Consider the following 23,427-nt stretch of genomic DNA (forward strand, 5'->3'; position numbering starts at 1 on the left):
GGGGTAGACACACTTAGCCATGACTCGAGTTGAGCTGGCACGCTGTGAGTGTTTTTCCATTACACAACACAGCAAAGTAAAATAAGTTGTTTACCTGTTGGAGGTGTGCTAGTCGTCTGCAGCTCTTCATCAGACATCATTATCACTGTAGCTATTTCAGCTTGTACTGTTCCTCCCTGCATTATTTCTAACTGAGCCGCTAAACAGAGAGCTCCAATGTCCAGATGCCAGATGTTGTGTCGACTGCTTTTTAGTGCCGCTAACGAAGCTCTGCTAATTCAGTGCTAATTCGGACAATAAAAATCTCCTGTAATTTAGTAATTTAAAAGCTTTTAGTATGAAGCGATAAAAGCAGGAAATGTTGGGTTTTCATTGGGAGTAACTTAACACGACTACGGCTGCCCTTCAGCAGACTTCTGGAAAGCTGGCCAATCAGAACAGAGTGGGCTCATCAGGAGGCGGGCCTTAAAGACACAGGAACTGAGACTGCCTGTTAGAGAGAGAGGCTGAACTGAGGGGCTGCGTAAAGGGCCAATATAAGTTAAATAAGGAGTTTTTTGAACTGTCAATCATGGAAAGATACTCTAGTGGAGTCCCAGAATAAAAATATAGTGCTGGAATTGAACATTATAGGTCCCCTTTAATATTTGAGATAATAAAGAGGCTTTTGTTCTGGCAACATGTGGCTTCGAGATTCATTGGCCCACCCTTTAATAAGAACCACTCAATCTTTTAGTGAAGTAACATGTGCTCCTTTACCAAGAGCCAAACATGTGTTTTCTAACATTTAGATACAGTGCTGTTTGCTGAGAAATGTTGCCTCAGTCACATAGGCTTGTCTGTTTTTATTACCCACACAAAGAGAAGGAGAGACTTGCAGCCTTATCCAGTATTAAAAGAAGTTGATAATGGCAGAGCCCATACCAATGACATTAAATGATACTGCAGATTATCTGTTTGAAAATATATGCCCTATTGTCCATCACATAATAAGATTGGTTTTGATCACTAGTTCTGCTAATTATCTCTTTAAGAACTATGATCAACAAACCAAAATCTCCTCACAGCCAGCTATGAACTTGCATTGTCTCCTGCAGCGTTTGACAACGTGGGTGTGATTATACAGGCAGTTTTGAATGTATAATTTGGGAAGATGGAGTACTGCCAATAATAACTGTGTAATTGCATCCAGTTTGTTGCTCTCCAAAGCTAAATCCATAGTGATCACAGTTTGGAATGAAAGAAACAATTGTGCCAAGGGATTGTGGTTGTAGTACTTGTGCAAAATACAGAGTGCACCATTGTAAACTCACAGGTGGCATCAAAATATAAATGTTCACTAACAAATTCAAATTTTTGTTGTGTGTCCTGATGCACTCTGTATATTTGCAGAGCCACAATCTAATGATTCATTTGATGTTCATGCAAAATGCTGCAAGTGTCATTTCAGACATTTATTTCAGCCTTCCTTTACTGTCAATATCAGTACATCATGTATGGTTATATGATAAAGAAGAAAAGAAGGCTGAGATAACAAAAAGTCTGTCTCGACATATATGATTAACAGCCTTTTGATTGTCAGAGTTGATAATGATTTTATTCAGTCATAACGGTAACACTTTATTTATTCCGTCGTGTTATAATGTGTCTGTTTTACTGAACTAAGGTGTGCTGAGTGATCACTGCACTACTGAAGTTCACTCATTTGTGATTTTTACCATGTTCTCAGTGACTGAATTTTAGCTGTTCCTCCAACATAACTTAAAATTGCTATATTTTGGAATAAATAAGGTGTTGCCGCTGCTATTTTACACATTGTTTTGCATACCATGCTGAATTTATTTGCATTCTGCTTTAATAACATCTAAAAGTAGACTATTGCCTCAACTGCTACACTAACATCCTTATTTCCTTGGTTGCTCACCATTACTTCCCCCTTCTTCGCTTGGGTAACACCTGAAAGGCTGTGGAGGAGGATGCCTTTGGTGATTATGTCACAGAGGCCACTGCCAATGCTCCGGAGCCCACCATTGTCCCAGAAACGGTGGATAACGTGGACACTGGTGCAGAACCATATGACTTTAAGGAATATGACCTAAAGGAGTATGACATGGGCGAGGTTGACAACAGGTTGTATGATTACGGGGCATATGATGAGTATGGCACAGCCCCATCCAAACCCACGGCGTCCTACGATGATGAGGTGGGGCCTGGGGTTGCTGCTGAAACCGACGTTTCTGAAAGCACCGTAAGTACCACACCCTGACTTGGTGACTGAGGGGTGTGTGCATGAACGGCACGTGCTAGGGAATCATTCCGTCTTCCAGTGCACGCCTTTCTGGTCGGTTGCTTGGCATGGGAAATGTGTCATTGACATATTGAGTGTGGAGTCAGTAAATGCCTCTCTGTCTTACAGCTGTCTGTGACTGGTGATTTAATGACTGACATCTATGATACAGACAATGCATGCATCTCTGTTTTGTTTGAAAGGGCGTAACTGAATACTTCATAATTTGGGAGATTCTGACATACTCTACAATGTGTGCACAAGTACAGAAATCATTCACACTCAAGCATTTTCTTCTTTTAACTTCATCTTCATCACACACAGCCTTCAATCAGTGTATGTTGACCCAACCTGCACTCTATATATACATTTTCAGTTGTGCACAAAGAAGAGAAACGTTACATCATAGGGCAATATCTCTTATTGTCTTTCTATGTCTCTACATCTGTTTGTGTTATTTTGTGAGGTTTGCATGACAATAATCTGTTGGTGTTTAATGTTGTTTTATTTGGTCACCATTAGCCACACTGCACAATGGCAATGCAATGACAGCATTGCTCCATTTCAAGCATATAGAATAGAGGTCCATTCTTGCTCATTACGACTAACATTTTGCCTGTTTTGTCATCACACTTTGTGTTATTCTTATTCTTGATTCACTCTCTGCCTCAACTCAATATACGATATTGATTGATTGAGTAAAATTTGTTCCAACACTCTTTTCACTGGCCTTAACTGCCTCCTTAGTTGTCATTGCTCATCATTGCTATCATTCACCTGTGGACTGTAACTGAAGTGTGAAGACTGTCACCTCTGTGCTTTCTTTGTAACTGCAGGTTGCTGGTGCTGCAGGAGCCTTTGGCCAGAAGGGAGAAAAGGGCGAGCCAGCTGTGATTGAACCTGTAAGGCTCCATAACTCAATGCTGATGTACTAAAGTGATGTGATCATGATTACATGCCATTTTAGCTCAAATTATTCTGCTTCAGAGTAAGATATCATTTTTTTTCATGAGCTGGAACTCTCTTTCTGTTACTATAAATCATAAATAATCTAAAACCAAGTGTAATAAAGTCAACTGTTAAACTAAGATTGCACAAATCGAGCAAACACTCTTTTTAAGATCCATTAAAAACACTAATCAGAAACATAAAATTGCAGCTTACTTTTACTCAGAATTTGTTCACTCATTACTCATCACTTTTCTGTAGCACTGTTACCTCACAGGAAAGCATTCATGGTGTTAAACAGTATGTTTGTTTTTTCAAGGGCATGCTGATTGAAGGACCACCAGGACCCCCCGGCCCAGCTGTGAGTATATGTTAAAGAAAAAAAAAAACAAGTCAACAAAAGTCAGTGTTTTGTACCTAAACATAATGATTAAATGTTCGGGCATGCTGGTGGTCTGCTGACTTGGCTGTGTCTTTTTAGGGTCTTCCAGGTCCCTCAGGCCTACAAGGACCCCCAGGACCTGCTGGAGATCCTGGTGACAGGGTGAGTTGCTATTTATGTCCCCAAACCAGCAACATGTTTCTTTTAATGTATGTATATTATGGATATTATGTGTGTTACTTGTATCTTAGTTGTTTATATTGTACAGCCATATGGGACAATGTAGAAGAAACTGACTCATACTGTATATATAGTACTGAGTAGTCTATATACTTAATTAGACTATGTATACAGTATGGCCTGTTGAAGACCACATAGCAGGAAATGCTATTGTACACATTTTAGAATAAACAAGAGACTAGTCTGTGATGACAAAGGTATTTATACACAAAAGAAATACACAGAGCTTCTAGTAAATTTGTCGTATTAGTCAGCTTACTGACCGTTATTGACTGTTAAGTCAAGGAAAAGTCAAGTTAAAATGTAGGGAGACCAAGAAATCAAGCCAAAATGAAACTGGTGATGATCAATGACTCTGGTGAACTATGCAAAGACTGTTGTGTCAAATAACAGTTGTGTATGTTTTATGTGAAGGTTTACCAATCTCCTACACCAAAGTTTTTCACTTAGCTGCATGTTGTTTCAGTTTAATTATGTTATATCTCTAGTAGTGCCAAAATTAATAGCTCCTGTTTTTTGAGATCATGCTAGTTGCTTACTATTAAGTGTTAGCATGCAACACCACAGCCAATGCTCTAGACAGGATTTTAGTGTGTTCATACTTATGACTTAATTGGTAAGGTGACCAGTCTGCAAAAATGTGGTGTGCTAGTTTAATACCCCCAAAATTTGTATCCAGGCACTACATGGCCCACATCAAGTTTTTGATTGGCAGATGCCCACCAAAACTGTATGTTGGGACATCTCAAACATAATTTGAGTGCTTCACTCAACATGGTGAAAATATACTAACCATAGCTTAAACTGATTACAAACTTCAAAGAGTGAATGTCAATTTAAACACACAATAATCACTCAAAGGAATCTCAATATAGAAAATAAAGACTTTTTTTTGTTGTGGCATTATAGACCAAGGCCTCATCCATTTTTTCTCACTCTTTCTTGTTGCTCATGCATTATTGCATACTTTAGCATTGTGATTCAGCACTGTGACAAATAATTCCATACAAATCCTTGAAGATGAGACATAAAAGTGAGTTTTAACAAGTCAGTTATCATGGTCAAATTCTCGACGGTTGTAAGATGAGGAATCATTTTTGCACCTGGTTTCCCTTGGTAAGAAGTGTCTATATTTAATGCTTTGCTCATTGGACTCTGTGTTCCACAGAAATGCAACACACACACACACACACACAAACACACACACACAAACACAAACACAAACACAGACACATTTACACCAGCTTTCATGGAAAGGAATATTTGTTTTGAAATTTAGATAGTGGCATGGCTTACAGATGGACAGGACCAGTCTATGTGTGCTGGAGGAGGAGGAGCACATGTTAATCAAACTAACAAACAACACACCTCCAGCATGTACTGCCCCATCTGTGTTTCTGCTAGTGTGCGGTTTGTGGTGTGTGGATATGTGACAGTCTGTCACTGTGTTTGTGTTCATTTCATATTACTGCTGCTGTTACCATTTAAGTATTAAATGGCACAGTTTCAAGATTCAAAATATCTCAAGATCAGGCACATTTTTCAAAGTATTTATTTGTATAATCAGTATTTGGATACATATGTTTATATATTCTGTCATTTGTCTACATTTTGTTGTACATTTTTCAAAGCGAGTGATCTACACCATCATAAATTCTTAAAATTCAACCCAGATGTAAATGTTATTACCTTGAAGCCACAACATGTTCATATTAGTGTTGTGATGTTACAGAGCCAACAGAAAAGGAATAGGCAGTAAAGCAACCTTAGTTAAGACCTCACAAATTATTAATATAGCTTTTCTACTTAAGTTTACATGTGATAACAGTACATGTACACAAGCTGCATTCTGTATTGTGTTATTTAATTATCACAAAGGAGCCACTGGAGGAAGACTAAATCAAAATCTCCATCATTCAATTGTTGTTTTTAAAGTTCTCATACAGTTGATCATTTTATAATCTGGTTGTGTCTCCTCTGTATTTCAGGGTCCTCCTGGTCGTGCTGGTCTGCCTGGTGCTGATGGTTTGCCAGGTCCCCCTGGTACAATGCTGATGCTGCCAGTAAGTGCTCAGAATAATTCAACAAAACACATATCAGCCACTTTTTTTTATCGTATAATCCCCTAACCAGACTCATTTCTTGTGTACTGAGCAATGAGGAACCATGGCTAAACAGACTGAGTAACTTTTTAAATGTTTGTGTGTGTCAAACAGTTCCGTTTCGGTGGAGATGGTGAGAAGGGTCCAGTGGTGTCGGCCCAAGAAGCCCAAGCCCAAGCCATCCTCTCCCAGGCCAGAGTAAGTAGACAAGGACATTAAACAAGCCACTGGGGAGCCAAAAGGCCCTGGACAAACCCCCACCCCCGCCCTGCTCCCTGCACACAGCTGTAGGGAGAAAGGAGGGGAAGGATGAAGGAGACAGTATTTTGGTGGGGAGAGGAGGGGGGTACGCTGAGTTTCGTCGGCCTTGCAAGACTAAAAGGAGACATGCCGAGCAGGCTGAAGAGCAACAACATAAAAAGGCCACTATGAACAGATGGACAGACAGGAGAGACTGTTAAAAATACTCTGGAGGCTCTCAACCTGCGGGTGGGCTACACCAACAGGTGTACAAAATGTTTTTGTGTTTATGTGGGAGAGGAGTTGGATTTTGGTTTGGCCTTGGTATTTAGGAGTCTTGGTGGATTCTGCCTGTTATCCCGTATTAATTACACCCCAGTGAACAAAGATATGAAGTGTGGAAATCTATCTATGAGTGTGCTAATCCTTGATAGGTAAGATAGTAATAAGATAATCATCCAGAATTTGTACAGTATGGAAAATTTGGCAACATGTAAAACCACTTCAAAAGTTACAGCAGCTCTTAGAAAATAATGGATACCACCAAAGTAAAACAAATCATAACACTCTGATTTTAATTAGATTGTATTCTGTCATAAAACAACATACACATAACACACTCCACTCCAGATATTGATAAAACCAAGAGAAAATCACAGATTCAATTCAGCATAGGACATAAGGTATAAAAAGCAATTAAGGTGTTACATGTATGCATAAAACTGAAGCAAAACAGTGTTTGAAAAATAGAACATGTACAAACCTGTACATGTAATACGTACTGTGTGCTGTACTGTACTGTATGTAGATAATTTTTCCTCAAATATGGTAATACATTGCTTTGAATTAATTTCTTTACTAAGTGGAATTTGGTCTGTGTGCTTATCTGTGTCTGCCCTGCAGCTGGCTATGAGGGGACCCCCAGGGCCAATGGGTTTGACAGGAAGATCAGGGCCAGTGGTGAGTCTCTTGTTTTTTTCTTCTTTTTTTGCCAACACTGTCTTCACATATCCCATTCCTGTTCCTTTCAACTAAAAAAAAAAAGAAAATACAATAAACTGGGGGGCCAGGTGAGTGAAAACCATATATAATTAGGAATGTGGCCCCTTTACCTTTTTGGCAACATAGCATAACATTTTTTCCCATTATGTCATAATCTCAGTCGGTGTGTCTGTAATGTGCTGTCAATTCAATATTGCCTGAGGAAAAGTGTCAGCCATATGTTAATATTTTTTAATATTTCCTCTGAAAAAATAATTGGAAGAGACAAACAATACAAACCAGATTACTTGTTTGGAAATGTTGTTGCATCAGCACTTGGTGGCTCAGTGGCCACAATGCTTGTCTGTTACTATCTAGGTGCTACCAGTTGCCAAGAAATTTCATTCTGTTGTTGGTTCATCCCCCCTCCTCTCTCTCAGGCTTGTTGATACATGATCCACTATTTATCTGCAGGAAAAGGCCCTACAAAAGACACGAAGAACTACCCTCTGTTAAGTCTGCCCTTCACAAGCTAAAGGCCAAGCTTAATGATCTGAAATGATATGGCAATATGTAGACACAAAACAGTGGATGAGATGAGGATTTGTGAGTTTTATCTGCTGCAAATGTATCTCACCAAAATGTTCCCTTTCTTGATTTAGTGCAGTACTTGTATAAAACCCAGAATTTCAGACAGTTGAGCTATTTATGATGCTAAATGTATGTCTGTAATTGCCAAATCACTATCTTTGAATCCATATTTGTCTGCAGACAGATTAAAGTATACAGTATGCCCAAAATCTCTGCCTAGACCAACAATTTAGCATTGCATTTTTAGACTAAAGTATATATACGTATATGCCACAGGGCACCCAGCTGTGTTAATTTGCCTGTATGTTCATGTCACTTCATTTTATGCTTCAGATGTTGATTTTGAGCTATCAGGATAATTTCACAAACCTGTTCAAGCTGATGCTATTAATTTATATGCTTATAACAAACCTGTAGCATCCAAATGAACAGTACTGTTTGTGCCAGCTTCACCCAAACCATCATTTCATAAAAGCAATCAGAGTGGAGCAACAGATTTGATAAGAATTTAAAGGACCCTATTGACAGTGTCTTCACTTGAGTAACCAGGTAGCTCATGCATCTGTAGTAAGAGGAATCATGTGGATTTCTGAACACACAAAAAGAATGCGCATATTAAGATAAATATCGCCATCTGCTGTTTCCTTAACACTAGTTTTTTTAACCCATCTGTCCTGCAACAAACTGCTTGTGTCACAGTTTTAATGAAATGTTGAAATGTATACATGTTTGGTTTGTGTTCTCCCTCTTCAGGGTCTACCTGGTTCTAATGGACAGAAAGGTGAAGGTGGAGACCCTGGTCCTCAGGTGAGAAAGAAGTGATGCTCCTATGATGCATAAAATATCCCTCATCAGCTGCTGATGGCCACATCTCAGGTTAATAATCTAGAACATGTTGGTCACTAAATGGTCCTCATGTGTCTGCACAGGGTCCCCGTGGCATCCAAGGGCCTCCAGGACAAACTGGTAAACCTGGCAAAAGGGTAAGCGAACTCAATGACCCGGTCCACTCTCACTGCTCTGTGTGTGTGTATGTGTGTGTGCTCACATGCCTCTGTGTTTATTGTTGTGTGCGTGAGCTTGTGCGGTTGTTTGTACTTGTGGTCACTGCTCAAACGCTGAGAGGCTTATTTCCAGTCCAACAAACAATTGCTTGATATGTGCTTAAAAGCCTGCGCTGCCTCCAATCCTCGGATCAATGGCCGGCCAGTTAATCTGTCTGAAAATGCCAAAATGGGAAAACTGGCTACGGATGTAGGGCGCAATTAGTGTCACAGTGCAGTCACTCTACAGGGCCAAATGTCTTGACCTAGTTGGTTACTAATAAACATAAACCAGTCATAGGCAAATTAGTAATACAAGCTTGATTCATGGGTCAAATGTGAGACACTAGCTGATTTTTAATGTCACAAAATGTGATAAAGAAAATTGCTCACGTAAGTGTTTGCTTATAAACCACTCATCTTCTGTCATATGAGACCAGATTTTTCTTGCATCCCTCAAAAGAAAAACTATTAAAGCAACTAAGGTGAAGAGAAGAAGGACGGTTTAATCATCACTGCAACAGAATATAACATCAGTGTCTAAGAAATATATGTTATTCTTGTTTAAGAATAACAAGAATAGATAGATAGATAAATAAATAGATAGATCTAATGACTTCTCTTCTACAATTGAAAGCTGGCAGGAAGCTTTATAGATAATTCCCAGCCTTCCCAGTTCCACTTCTACCTCCTGATTGCTTAATTGATTTTTTTTTTTTTAATTGCTATTTAATATTTTCTGACAATTATTTGTGTTAGTCAGCATTATTTCTATTCTACTGGTGGTTCTGTGGTGCCAATACTGTCTACTGCTTCAGACTGCATACTCAGTTGTTTTCTGATTTAAAATATCTAATTTTTCTTATTACTGGTCTACACACTACAACATATCACCTGCATGACCCCCAGCGCACAGAGTGATTATTTGACAACAGATTTATATCCAAAATTAAGGGCACTTTGTAGCAACATGTCAGTCTCTATGTATATGTCTAATCTTTCTGCTGCTGTTTCTAAGGGTCGTGCCGGAGCCGACGGTGCCCGTGGGATGCCCGGAGAGCCAGGCTCCAAGGTACCAAATGCCAATTCTCTGCCATTTCATGTTTATGCCACTATCTACAAATTAGAAATCGTGAAAGTCTTGTCTTTTTGTAAAGCATTGCTCCCTGCATACTACAGTGATGATGATGAGTTTGATCTGTTGGTCTGTCAATGTTGTATGGTCTGATGACATCACCTGCTGTGTTTCAATACAGGGTGACCGAGGCTTTGATGGACTCCCCGGACTGCCTGGTGAGAAGGGACACAGGGTGAGTACAATAGGTTGACATCAGCTATTTAGTTTGTCAAAATCATGTATAAAAAATATAGAATTGTGATGTTCTCAAACAACAGCTTTTTAGTCCTCTACTGTTGCAGATCCACTGAATTTGAATAGTTTTGAGATTTGCCCATTAAGAGTGTAATGAACCAGATTTTGAAGGAGTCCTACTGAACAACAGAATGTTGTTTCCCTGAGAAACAACTCCTCTAAATGTTTTTAAGCCTATGGGCAAAACATTGTTGCTTTCATGTGATAAGTCACAAAACTTGCATTAAAACAAAAACCTCTATTATTGGGGGGTTATTGGGGATTTGTCATCTTAGATTACAATGTTTAACGAAAGGTTGGGTATCTTTTCGATGGCAAAGGTTTTGAATGTAATGAAATATATTTGGCTGCTGTCACCAGCCAAGTTTTGAATTTCAATATCTGTGTAAGATCACAATGTTGAAAAAGCTCCTTAAATTTCAGTGTGATGAGTGAATACTTGCAATGTCATGTTGGGAACAATTTAATAAGAAGTTATAATTTGTGTCATTTCACTAATGTACCTGCTCATAACCACATGGAAAGATTTACTGAAGCCAGGTAACCGTATTTGATGCATTCCAAGTTGGTAAAATGAACCACATTTAACAAAGAAGACTGGCAGAAATTACTTCAGCGTGGAGGATAAATGAAACCAAATTGAAGTTGTATGCATTTTTATTGCAGACTGCATCAGCCTGATGCACTCTACCAGTAATTCCACATCTGTTTTATGGTTTTGAATAGGTATATCTTTCACCTCAATTTAATGAACCAGTCTGTTGTAGAAGAGGGTAATCTTTAGACTCTTCATATTTTGCAAATGCAATAGCAGATATCACAAATGAAGCACAAATAATCAGGCAATTCATAAAAATGGAGAAACAAAAGGTTTTAAATCAACCAAAAACGTTCACAAGTGTCACAGTTTAAATGAAAGGTATGACATAAGGCATAGATTACAGCATAGTAAGACTTTTCCAAATAAAAGTAGCATACAGAGAAAAAGGCAAAACGATGCATGATTTGTCCAATATGAGAATATATTTAATAAAGAAGAAAGAAAAATGAACACAGATGTAACAAGCCTAAAACTGACTGCTTCCAATTTTTTTAACCAAGAATGAAACACCATGGTCTGGTCACTTCATAAAATCTAGTCTACATTTCTTTGGTTCAAATAATAATAAAACATTTGGTCACAAAAACAAACAAAAAAATCGAAATCTGTATCTCTTTCTCTTCTCTCTCTTATTCCCTTTCTTTCTCTCTCTTTCTCAGGGAGAGCCAGGGCCAATGGGACCCGTAGGTGCCCCTGGAGAGGATGGACAGAGAGTAAGTACTTTCTCTTGTAAATAAAATATCCTTTACAAATTTTAAAGGTGTGTAGAATTTAGTGGCATCTAGTAAAACAGACTTGACAGAAATGGAATATAATATTCATAAGTATGTTTGAATTAGTGTATAATCACCTGAAAATAAGAACCGTTGTGTTTTCGTTACCTTAGAATGAGCCCTTTATATCTGCATAGGGTGCGGGTCCTCTTTCATGGGGCCGCCATGTTGCACCACCATGTTTTTACAGTAACCCAGAACAGACAAACCAAACACTGGCTCTAGAGAGGGCCTTTCACGTTTTGCATGACTTTCGCGGCCACCGTAGGTTCACCTACATGCTTGGAAGGAGAGGGGGAGGGGTATTCAGTTGGTTGCAATCTCCAACCTCACCGCTAGATGCCACTAAACTTACTGGTCCTTTAAGAAAATTGCACTGAACTTAGGTGAACCACTGACATATTCAGTTTGCCATCAGCTGTGGCCACCAGGTCAGCCCTCAGGCAGTGGCAGCTGGGTTGAGACTATAGCTCTGTTCACACCTGGCATTAAAATGTGTCTTGGGTGATCCAATCATAAGTGGAAAGCTCAGGTGTGAACAGGTGTGAATGCACCCAAGACGCATTGAGGATGCATTGAGATCCGATCGCTCAGATCACAATGTGTCAGGGGCTACACTGAAGGATGGCCTACTCAACTGATGTCCTCTGCGTTACTGGAAGTGCGTTCTCATTCACGCGCCAACAGCATCATATTAAAGTGCAAAACTTACAAGGAGGCTGATGACTGGAGCAGAGAGTATGAAGTTAGCAGTATAGCTGTGAATGTAGCAGTGCAATGTGTGTACAGCTTAGGCTGTTTGTCAGTGAATAAATGCTACAACTCCTCAAGACCAAAGCCAAGTTCCCGTGTCTTGCTTCCCACCTGCTGATGATAGTGAAGTTGGTTAGCCCCAAAGTTAGCGACAATGGGTTAGCCTAACCTGACCAAGCTCACTTAAGGTGGACTGACCTTTAAGGTGGACCAGCTATTCTCATTCTAGTGACAATCACAGCCGGTTCTTAGGGAGAAATGTCTGGCCGTCGAGTCTCTCCCGAGTTTTGCTCTCCTCTGCACCGCATTTGGTCTTCGCAAACAGAAATAATGTACATGTTTATTTGCATATAGAGTGAGGAAGTGAGATCCGATCACAAGTGGTCACTCAAGACGCATGTGGAGACACATTTTAATGCCAGGTGTGAACTGACGTACTTAGAGCCGCCCACTGGTGATCGGATCACCTAAGACGCATGTTAATGCCAGGTGTGAACAGTGCCTATGAACTGGAGAGGAGGAGGGTTTGTGTTTAACATTTCCTCCCTGTGAAACTAACTACCCCTCTCCACCTCCCCCTACCGCCACCTCTGGGCTGTTACTGCATTCAGCTATGTTTGGCTGAGATTAAGCCCTGACTAATACAGGCTTTCAACAGCTGATTTTGGAACTGCTATGTTTTGATTATAATTAGTGATAGCTGATATGTAGTGTTTCCAGCCAGTATTTCCTTCAGTTGTCTATGTATAGAAATAACAATGCATGAAACACTGAACCTCTCTAGTGAAGGTCAGTTCAGTAAATTAACTCTGACTTTTGTCTTTTTCTTCCCTTAGGGCGAGGATGGAGAGATCGGACCCAGAGGATTAGCTGGCGAGAGTGTAAGACTTGTCTGCTGTTGCTTTTAGATCATCAGGCTGTCTCAAACATGTGGGACTACAACAAGCTGCAACAAAATCCTGTTAAAGATCTCTGACATCTGATCACTCTTTGACAAAAGTATCCACCAGGGGACAGGATTTCCCTACTGAAGATGATTCATCAGTGTATTTAGCATAGAGTAAAACTGACTTTATTTTAAATAATGTCTCATCCCTCATAGGGTCCTAGAGGTTTGCTGGGACCTCGTGGTTCTCCAGGACCCCCTGGATCGCCTGTATGTACCATCAGCTTTATCATCCCTTCCTCTGATATCACTCCCTATAATTGACATGAAATATTTACGGGTCTTTTCTCACTTGTTTTTTACAGGGTGTCGCTGGAGTTGATGGGCCTCCTGGTCCCAAAGGAAACATGGTACAAACACAACTTCCTCTCAGTAAAATGTTGAAATGTTGCCTCAGCTCCTAAGGCTGCAGAGTTTGGGGAGGCTGTCTGCGTCTATAACTTTGCACTGTTAGGGTTAGACTGTTAAAAGTCCTTTAGGATTCACAGCTGTGAGGTCAAAGGTCATTCCAATGCCTCAGAGGACCTGAGAAGGAAAGTAGCCACTTAAAAGGCAGCAAAGGATCAAATGCTAAACTGCGGTGCTGCCTTTTCTGTCATACATTAGAGGTGTTACAACATATGTGTTACATGATAATAGCTACTGGACAAAATGTTGATCTATGGGCAAAATTAACCCTCAAGCCCTTAAATACATTTAACTTTTTTCATGTATTTTGTGTAGTCTTTGTCATCACACAGGACATTTCCACCAAAGCTACAGTGCAGTTTGTTATCAGAAAAACATGAATACTACATTTGGTATTCCTCTTCATCAGAGAGCAAGAGCTTCTTATTTGAGCTTATATTTTGCCCTGATGTTCAACAGTCACAAATCCATCATACAAGAGACAGATTTTCCCATTTCTGACAGCTGACTACATAGACCACAGTCCAAAGTAACTACATGGCATGGGTGTTCATATGTGAGTAAGGGTGTTTTTCTTGCACTCTGCTTGTGGAACTCACAGTAGAATACATAACGTTCACAGTCTTAGGTGAAAGGAAACCAGACAGACATTAAAATTAAAGTAGACCAGGCAGGGAAGGGGAAGAAGGTACACCAAAACAATTCTTCACAAAGTGATGAGTTGATCAGCAGACTGCTTGAAAATGTCAAATAGAGTAAGAGTACACAGTGATGGATTTTATCTTAAAGTTTGGTTTCGACTGGTACAGTAAATACTATGTCTGCCCTATTCCCCATCTTTTTTACATTTATTTATAAAGGACCATTTACAATATTTATCATATATGTTGTCATTTGATGTATTGCACTAATATTCAAATATATAAGTCTGTGACTTATACTCTACTAGTTAAAATTCAGTCCATTTGGCACTGTAACTAGCTAACAAAAAGCAGATTCATGTATTAAACTGCCATAATAATTTATCCTGTTGATAGGCAGAGGGTTTGATGGCACCCACCTAATTGTTGACATTGATGTGTACAATTCTAGTGACAGTGCTGAGGTTTACTCTGGGACTAGTGTTTGTTATGACAGACTCAATCCTCTTTTCAGGGACCACAAGGAGAACCAGGCCCACCCGGTCAGCAGGGAATCCCTGGAACACAGGTAAATGAGTCTATCACACTCTGTCTCACCACCATGACAAAATCATGACAAAAACAAAAGTAAATGTTTATTGTGGATGCATGCACCATGATGTGCGAATGCAGTGTAGAGACCACAGGCACATTTGTCCTCACTGTTGTCTGTACATTATACCACAAACACCACAAACTCAGAGAAAAGCAGATTTACTCTGGATTTATCATTTGACAGCTTTGGAGCTCAGATGCGTACGCCTTTGATTAATTAAATACGCAGTTGAACAGCTTCATTCTCATGGTTTGATGTTGTTTATCTCTCCAGGTGTTTGAGCTGTCAAAACAGATAATCATCTTCATTTTGACTTTTTGAATTTGCTCCTCCTCTCTTTCTGCCCACCCTTACTCTCTTCCTCCTGCCTCCCCCTGGAGACATAAAAAGTACACACACACACACACACTCCCCACACACCCATTTTTCTCAAATATTTTTCAGGGGTTTATCTTGGGAGGGGGAATGTTTCGGGGTTGCTCCATTTGAAAGCATCTTATTCATGTTGGTGGAATTCCTGCGAAGCTGCCACACCTGTTGGAGCAAGCTTCAGTGCCTCAAATTACCCTGTGACACACACACACACACACACACACACACACGCACACACACACACACAGAAACACTGGCACACATCAAGTAGCCACCTACAAACGCATATAGGTGAACACATGCACAAATGTTTAAGTGTATGCTAGATGTTAATATGTCCTCTGACCCCCCTCATTACACACACAAACACACAAGCTTAACATTCCTTCACCAGCTTAACTATTTACAGCTCCAACAAATCCTCAATTTATACAGCGTGTGTGTGTGTGTGTGTGTGTGTGTGTGTGTGTGTGTGTGTGTGTTTGAGCATGCTTGTTGTTGCTATAGCAACAGACTCTCATTTCTGTCAATGTGTCTTCACCTCATAGGGTCTTCCTGGTCCTCAAGGCCCCATTGGACCACCTGGTGAAAAAGTAAGTAACCCTTTGTTATTTTTCTATTCGGTTATATAAAAAAAATGAAAACCACCAAGGATAGCAGAAGGTAACTCTAAGTCATTGTTTGATTAGGCGAAGGTAATCAATAATTTATAATTGCAAGTCCTAAAATCATATTTAGGATGACAAAATGCTCAATGTAATGCAGTTTTTTGACTAAGTTAACTCTTGCCATTTCTAATGGTGCTGTACCTACAGGTTCCCAAAAAGTCAGAACAGTCAAACTACATTATCATAACGGGTTAAACAAAATATAAATGTTTCAGTTCAGTATATGAGATGTGTTTTGACCATGTAATGACATGATTCTTTGCTCCATGTCCACTCTGACTGATACAAAACAGGGTTAGAAAGTTAAGTCACTTTTATTTATTTGGCCCCAAATCACACATCCTAAATTTGTGTAAAGGTCATAAAATGTTTTACGTTTGGTTTTCTGAAACCTGCAGGTACTCTGTTTGTGACCTCTGATGTTTGATCTCATTTGTCTTCTTCTTTTCCTTGTGCAGGGACCTCAGGGCCGGTCGGGGTTGCCTGGATTACCTGGAGCTGATGGGCCTCCTGTGCGTGCTCTTATCACCTATATACGTACATACAGTATATCAGTATTACACACACACAGAAATATGTTTCTGAAACTCTGTTTTTTTTATGCACTGAAACACATATCTGTATGGCAACACACACATACACACAAACATGCATATAACACAGGGATGTTCCTACAGATATACAGTATATATAACCAGTTTTGAGTGAGTAAGTAACTGGTGGTTGTAGAGGTGGTTATATTCTGAACACTATTTTTCTTTTCACACCAATCAAAGGTTGACATATATTCGACCCATGATTCCCAACACAGAGATGACCTGTGTACAACCTTTTTACAAATCTTCCAAATCTTTATAAATGTAAAATGTAAAATATTAACAGTGGCTATCTTAAGGGAACAGCCACCTTTGATACCAAAAAGGTTTTCTAACTGATTCATATTACTAAAAATCCCCATATAAAAAATTTAACTGTATCCTGCAAATAAAATGTAGGTAGACTGTGACGAGACTGTTTTGATGGGTTTACCCTTTTGCAGTAAACACCAAGCCGTCTTGTGAAATGCTGCAGAACTATGCCTTCAGAAATGTCTTACGGCATCTGTCATCAGCATAAATATAATAATGCGCCTTTGAGTTTGGTTATTCCAGACCTGTAGTCGCTCATGTCATTCTTCCTTCTCTGCCCTCGCTGTGAGAGGTGTGTAAGTTCAAGAGGTAAGCAGCCTTTAGTTGCCCCCAGGCCTCAGAGTCAGCTGATTTACAGCCCCCCGCCTCAACCTCACACCTCAGATTGGAAGTGCCAGGTGTTCGCAGCTAAAGCTCTCTGTGTGAGGGTGTGTATCGAGCCGTTCATATGGACCTATCTACCTGCCCATCACTCTGACACCACCAGTAGCAACCACACTAGTGAAAGTCTTTTTTTTTTTTCTTTACTCACAGACACAACACATGCTGTTAGTTTTCCTCCTGCACTGTCCCAATATTTTCCCCTGTAGATATTGGTTGTAAGCCCAGTACAGGCACAAATACTGCACTTCTTATTAGCAAAGATGATTCAACATCTTGAGTTATTGCATCAACTAGCTGAATAACATGAATTCATTCACACCACTCAGTCTGTTGAGTGTCTAGTTTAAAAGCAACATTGCAACAAGCTCTTTTAATCACTGTAACTTCTTATTTTATAGGGTCATCCTGGAAAAGAGGGTCCACCTGGAGAGAAAGGAGGACAGGTAGGTGCTTTTAAAAAGGAATTGTATATTGATCTGTTCTTGTTTTTTTTTTTCATTTTTGACAAACAAAAAACATATTTATTCACATCAATAAACTAAGTTAAATTATATTTTGTGTAATATAAATATAAATACAATAAATATATAAAATTAGTGACTTAAGAACAACTTGAAAACTACATATATACATAGTCTATTAAGTTACAGTCAAAGTAAGTAATTGTCACATGCATTGATAAGCTAATGACACTATAAACCTTTACCACAGTAACTATGCACTATTTTCTTCTCTCCAGGGTCCACTGGGTCCACAGGGTCCTATCGGTTATCCTGGCCCTCGTGGTGTCAAGGTACGATTTGAGTTTAATCAGGCATTTGATTGACCAGCCGCCTTTATCAATCCTCACCAGTTAAGAAAGTCCTCCCCTTTCTTCATTTCTGTGTAGCTGTATTGTATGTTATTTTATTCTGGTTTCTTTGCTAATTAATCTGTGTTTCTTGTTCAATAGGGTGCCGACGGTGTCCGCGGTCTGAAGGGTTCAAAGGGAGAGAAGGTATGAAATAAAGGCTAAATGGTTTACACATAATTTCTTCAGTTAATACCCAAGTTAGTGTATGTTATAGTCTATACAGAATAAAAGATGCTGTTCATAAAGGTTTCAGCATTTGTGTCAGGTGAATCTTATACCCAATGACGGTATTGGAAAAAAAGATTTAAAATACTGTACAATTGCAACATATTTTTTTCAGATTTGTGAAATTTGTTTCATAAGGTCTGTATTTTGTCTTGGACGTGCTCTTTTGCTGTTTTGAAAAAGCTCCTATCACTGTTCGGTGTAATGATACAGGTTAAATTCTTAGCTGTTTGAATCTACATAAACATGCTAACATGTTCTGTTTTGGCATTATTCTCACATAAGAATATCAGTAAATGAGTAGCTGGAAAATGTTAAAAATGTAATATGTAAAACTTCTATTTTTCCATTCTAAAGTATTAAATTTAGTAAATAAAGTACCTAAATTCAGTGGGCTCATTTCTGTCAAAAACTAAGTTTAAACAAATTGATGTGCTGTAAATCTCTTAGTCTAAATGTCACTTTGTGAAGAAGGTCAGGGCAGCAAAATAAAGTTTGCCAACAGTCTGTAAATATATTCATGTCACAGATATTCTGTCTGTAACTGTGGCTGTCTACCTGCCCTCCCAACTTTCTTTTGACTCTTTTGAGCTGGGATGGGCAGCTTTTGTTGCCTGAAAGCATCATGCACAGGTCAGTCGATAGCCAGAGACAGACAGAGACATTCTTGGAGTGACCCTCAATCAGTTGCTGAATATAAAGCTGTCATGCTCAAGGCTTTCTGCTTTCAAAGAATACTACGATTCATCTCAAGCACTTTTGAAGTGTTCGGCTGTTTGTGTCACCATGTAGAATTTAAAGTAAGCTGCCTTTTAATATCAGTGAAGTTTATTTGAGATCGATACAGTTATGTTGCTGTATAAAATCCATTATCTGACTGTGAGATGTTGTTCTCGCTACAGTGACGGGTATTCATATCAGTTTTTTTTTTATTGAATAATTTATAGCGAAAAGAATCAAAAGCCAAAACCTTGAAGAGAAAGGGTTTGTTATGAATAAAGGATGTGCTTTACCTCAGGTGTGTGTGTGTGTGTGTGGTCTTGGTGATGTGAGTTTCTGGCAACAGACATGCTCAGTGCTGCATTATGCATCAGATAGGTTGAAAACATGGACAGGTGACAGACTAGAAAGAGAAAGTGTCAAAGAAAATAGTAAGAGGTTTGGCTGACTATTTTGGATGTCCTTGAGCATCCATTTGATTCCTGTTGAGCTGATGCTAACAATTTTGGTTCAATTACAAAATTTACAAAGTTGTTATCCGGTTTCATTATATGGAAACTTGATTGTATGGTAGATATACTGAAACCAGTGTCTTTCCTTTCGGAAATTGTTGTATTAAATATATATAATCTAGTTTATTACATCAATATATCCACAGTCCCAATTCCCCAAATCAGTTGGTGCAGGTGCTAGGTGTAGAGCATACTGTATGTAAACACAGCAGAGTTCATTGACCAACATCTAAACACAGAGGACCTTGCATGTGCTGTTCCACTATATGGCCAGCAGATAGCAGCATCAATCCGGTGATCCACAGAGGGGCCGTGACACTGAACGTGAGCCCAATACAGATGCTCGATCAATACAAAATGTCATAAGACTTAATGAGTTTGCCAATGAAATGAAGATAATAATTAATTTCAAAGCCTCTTAGTGGGAAATAAACAATTTTGTTAAATAAAAATATTATGAAATAACCAAACAATTACAGACAAATGCATTAACTTCTTTTTGTCCCATTTTAGGGTGAGGATGGTTTCCCAGGTTTCAAGGGAGACATGGGAATCAAAGGAGACCGGGTGAGGAGCTTGTCTGAATTAATATCATCTGTCACATAAGTAACTTCCTCCATGGCCAGGCCAGTCAAACATTTCATCTCAATATTCCTTGTCTGTATGTGTTTGTGTTATAGGGTGAGTCTGGCATGCTTGGGCCCCGTGGAGAGGATGGTCCTGAGGGTCCTAAGGGCCGATCTGGCCCCAGTGGAGAGTCAGGTCCCATTGGTCCCGCTGGGGAAAAGGTAATAGCACTTAATAATGAAGATTTTTGAAAGCTTCTATAAGAATGAAAACACGCCATGTTTTCATCTCAGCTGCTTCCTTCTTTAACCTTGCTCTTATTGTGATGAAGTTGTGTTGCTGGGCTGAAGTATGTTGTTAATGTCTCTCAGGGTAAACTGGGCGTCCCAGGATTGCCAGGCTATCCAGGAAGACAAGGACCTAAGGTAAGTTAGTGTCACTCTCACCAGAAAAAAGGATTTTTAAAATTCTGCAGCAGTCTGCTCTGTTACCAGAGCTGTGAAGGCAACACAGTTAGGAGGGTACACTGGCATGACACAACAGATGAAAACATCAGCCTTAGACAGTGTGATGATTTAATGTAAACGGATTTAAGTAACAACTTATTTCACCATATTATTAAGTATGATTAATGTTCGCAGTAAAAAACATTTATCATTCACCATTTTGGTGCACATCAGCATGAGAGTCAATGGATTTAAGTGCTACCTGTGTTCTTGGGGAGGAGGAGGGCTTTACTGTCGGATCATATGTACAATGCATGTACACGCAATGTAGTGACTGCACATTTCCTAGCAGGTCGGACATGGTGGCACAGAATGTCAAATGTGTGTGGCGACACTGGTTGACAGTTTCTAACTCATGGTCTCATTTGGTCTGGGAATTTTACTAATGTCTCACAGGTTATGCTGAATTGATTTATTGATGACAATAGCTACATGCTGAGCCTTACAGAAAAAAAACAACATTTTTCTTTTTGGTTTCTATAAAAATTCAATTGTTGAGCAAGATTTGCCAGAACACTAACTAAACTATTGATTATTTAGATCCCTGTAACAGCTGACGGCATGTTCTTGCATTTATTACATGCACAGCATTATGTAAGATTATTCATGAACATCACTCACCCTGCACTTGCTTATTTCTTACCCATCAAATCATCATGCCTGCTGTCCACCATCCACTCCAAATGTGGATTCAGAGCTTACCCATATGTTTGATGATTCAGTAGAATAAATTTCTGTGAGTGTAGGTCTAAGTGAAGATGATCTGATTTGGAGAAGTGCTGCCAGCTTGGATTCTGATGAAGCAGTGCCCATGGGACACACAGTGTGCTGTTTTGTTTTGTATTTCATCAAATACTGCAGACAAGTTGTCTCGCACTTTGCATATTTTTTATGCTGCTGGCATGACGCTAATGTCAGAGGTCGCTAGACCCATAACATGCCCTAAAATTGATATTTTAGTGATGAGCAATAGCAGAATATTTGTTTTTGAATTTACAAATTTTAGAGGTTATTGTGTGGTTGAAACAGCCTAAGGGCATCACTCACAATCTCAAAACATGAACACAATTGCTAAATAGATCAAAGTTTAGCAGTGCAAAATTTGGACATGGACAAAGACTTGTGCAGAGACAATCGATTTATAGTGTTAGACATGACAGAACAGTAGTTATATGGAAATCTTACATTTGGAGGAAGTAAGGGTTTCTCACTGATTACATTTTTATTTAATGTTCCCAATGCAACATGTGGTGAGGTGCTACAAAATGGGTAAGCTGCATTTTAATCCCCTGTTCACAGAGTTTGACTAAAGAAAAAGTGATGTCACCTTGTCTTGTGGGCACAGTTGTTTCGTGCTAAGTCTTTTTTCAAATATCCCCCTCTCCATGTGTATTTGTGCATGTGTTCCTCACATGATTATGGAAGTTCAGATCATTTGTCTCAGAAGCTGTATTCTGCTAACTTTATGAACATTGTAGAGTTAGCAGGGTGGAGAAAGTGAGGGAATTCAATACATTCTCTTGTGATGGCAGGAAATATTAGGTGATTTTTTTGTAAACCTTGCACTTCACAGGAATGTAATAGAACATGTTTTGCACAATATCCCTGGTTTGATTCCAGCTAGGGACTCCTGTTGCATGTCATGCCCCTCACTCTTCCCTTGTTTCATGTCTGCTTATCTACTATCAGCTGCCCATTAAAGGCAAAAAATGCCCATAAATATATCTAAAAAAAAGAGACAGTGATGTTCAGCCCAACTGAAGTAGAGACACTTTTAGAAAAACAACATTAACAAATCAGGAAGGAACAAAGTGTTAAGGTTATGGAAGTGATAAGTTTTATATTTCAAAACTCATGCTAAATTCATTGAATTTTACATAAGGGCCAAGGTGTTAACTGTGTGAATGAAGGTGATATCTAACAATACTGCAGATGAAATACAGGATGAGCGCTCATTATCATGCATGCACTGACCCACCCAGCCTCTCTCTTGTTTCTCTCATTCATCCCTGATAACTCCCTGTGCTATTGACAGGGCTCGAGCGGTTTCCCTGGATTCCCTGGAGCCAATGGCGAGAAAGGAGCCAGGGTAAGAAAACACACACTCATAGAGTACACACACTGTGCTTCTGTTTGCGTATGAAAATCACCACACCTTCATATCTCAGCACAAAAGAAAATTGATTCCTATTATAAAGGCATCTGTATGGTGACTCGGCACAAAAAATAACAGCAGCAAAATCAATGTTGGGAAGAGAACAAAAGATGTGGAAACAATTGTGCTTTCATTGAGCCCCTCGCCCAATTTCTATGCTGGAAAATAATAAGTTGCACTCAGGATTTTTTAGAAGTGCTGAGAAATTGCTCAGTGTACAGTTTTTACTTTTAAGGAGGCCAGTTTAGGTAACAGTTAACTATCAAACATGTACCTGGTTTAAGTTGTTTCACCTTAATTAAACTGCTGATTCATTGAGTTAATGATAGAACAAGTATCCATTTCAAATGATCTTAAATCTATAAAGTGGTGGAAAGTAATTAACTATTTCTTTTGTTGAGTACATCAGAGTCATTTAATGGTCACTTTGAAGTACATTATCTCAGTTATGCCAAGTCCACCTGCCAAAATTAAACACTCACTGCTGTTTTCATAAAATCACATTTTGGCCAGTGTTGACTTAAGGCCAAAAAACTATTTTGCTGGTATTGTAGAAATATTTTCGCCGCAGTTTTTGGCAGGATGTTTCTGCTGCTTTGGTCAGCCAACAAGTGGAAATAATATTACTTAGCATATTCTTTGTGGGCATTAAAA

General features: G+C 39.2%; 1 protein-coding gene across 12 annotated transcripts in view; it reads left to right on the plus strand.

Annotated features, from left to right (window-relative positions):
* Window positions 1-23,427, plus strand: part of col11a1a (collagen, type XI, alpha 1a) — a 119,822-nt gene that overhangs the window by 50,968 nt on the left and 45,427 nt on the right. For 10 of the 12 annotated variants that reach the window (XM_042398817.1, XM_042398816.1, XM_042398819.1 and 7 more), the window contains 25 exons: window positions 1,964-2,248; window positions 3,124-3,189; window positions 3,555-3,596; window positions 3,717-3,779; window positions 5,846-5,920; window positions 6,074-6,157; window positions 7,103-7,159; window positions 8,525-8,578; window positions 8,701-8,754; window positions 9,833-9,886; window positions 10,071-10,124; window positions 11,447-11,500; window positions 13,150-13,194; window positions 13,416-13,469; window positions 13,565-13,609; window positions 14,823-14,876; window positions 15,824-15,868; window positions 16,402-16,455; window positions 17,634-17,678; window positions 17,975-18,028; window positions 18,188-18,232; window positions 20,059-20,112; window positions 20,226-20,333; window positions 20,484-20,537; window positions 22,654-22,707. In XM_042398817.1, coding sequence (XP_042254751.1) covers window positions 1,964-2,248; window positions 3,124-3,189; window positions 3,555-3,596; window positions 3,717-3,779; window positions 5,846-5,920; window positions 6,074-6,157; window positions 7,103-7,159; window positions 8,525-8,578; window positions 8,701-8,754; window positions 9,833-9,886; window positions 10,071-10,124; window positions 11,447-11,500; window positions 13,150-13,194; window positions 13,416-13,469; window positions 13,565-13,609; window positions 14,823-14,876; window positions 15,824-15,868; window positions 16,402-16,455; window positions 17,634-17,678; window positions 17,975-18,028; window positions 18,188-18,232; window positions 20,059-20,112; window positions 20,226-20,333; window positions 20,484-20,537; window positions 22,654-22,707 — 1,653 coding nt within the window. The remainder of the gene's footprint in view (window positions 1-1,963; window positions 2,249-3,123; window positions 3,190-3,554; window positions 3,597-3,716; window positions 3,780-5,845; window positions 5,921-6,073; window positions 6,158-7,102; window positions 7,160-8,524; window positions 8,579-8,700; window positions 8,755-9,832; window positions 9,887-10,070; window positions 10,125-11,446; window positions 11,501-13,149; window positions 13,195-13,415; window positions 13,470-13,564; window positions 13,610-14,822; window positions 14,877-15,823; window positions 15,869-16,401; window positions 16,456-17,633; window positions 17,679-17,974; window positions 18,029-18,187; window positions 18,233-20,058; window positions 20,113-20,225; window positions 20,334-20,483; window positions 20,538-22,653; window positions 22,708-23,427) is intronic. The other 2 variants (XM_042398821.1, XM_042398822.1) reach the window with 1 other exon arrangement.

Source organism: Thunnus maccoyii, chromosome 21, assembly GCF_910596095.1.
Source record: "Thunnus maccoyii chromosome 21, fThuMac1.1, whole genome shotgun sequence".
NCBI lineage: Eukaryota > Metazoa > Chordata > Actinopteri > Scombriformes > Scombridae > Thunnus > Thunnus maccoyii.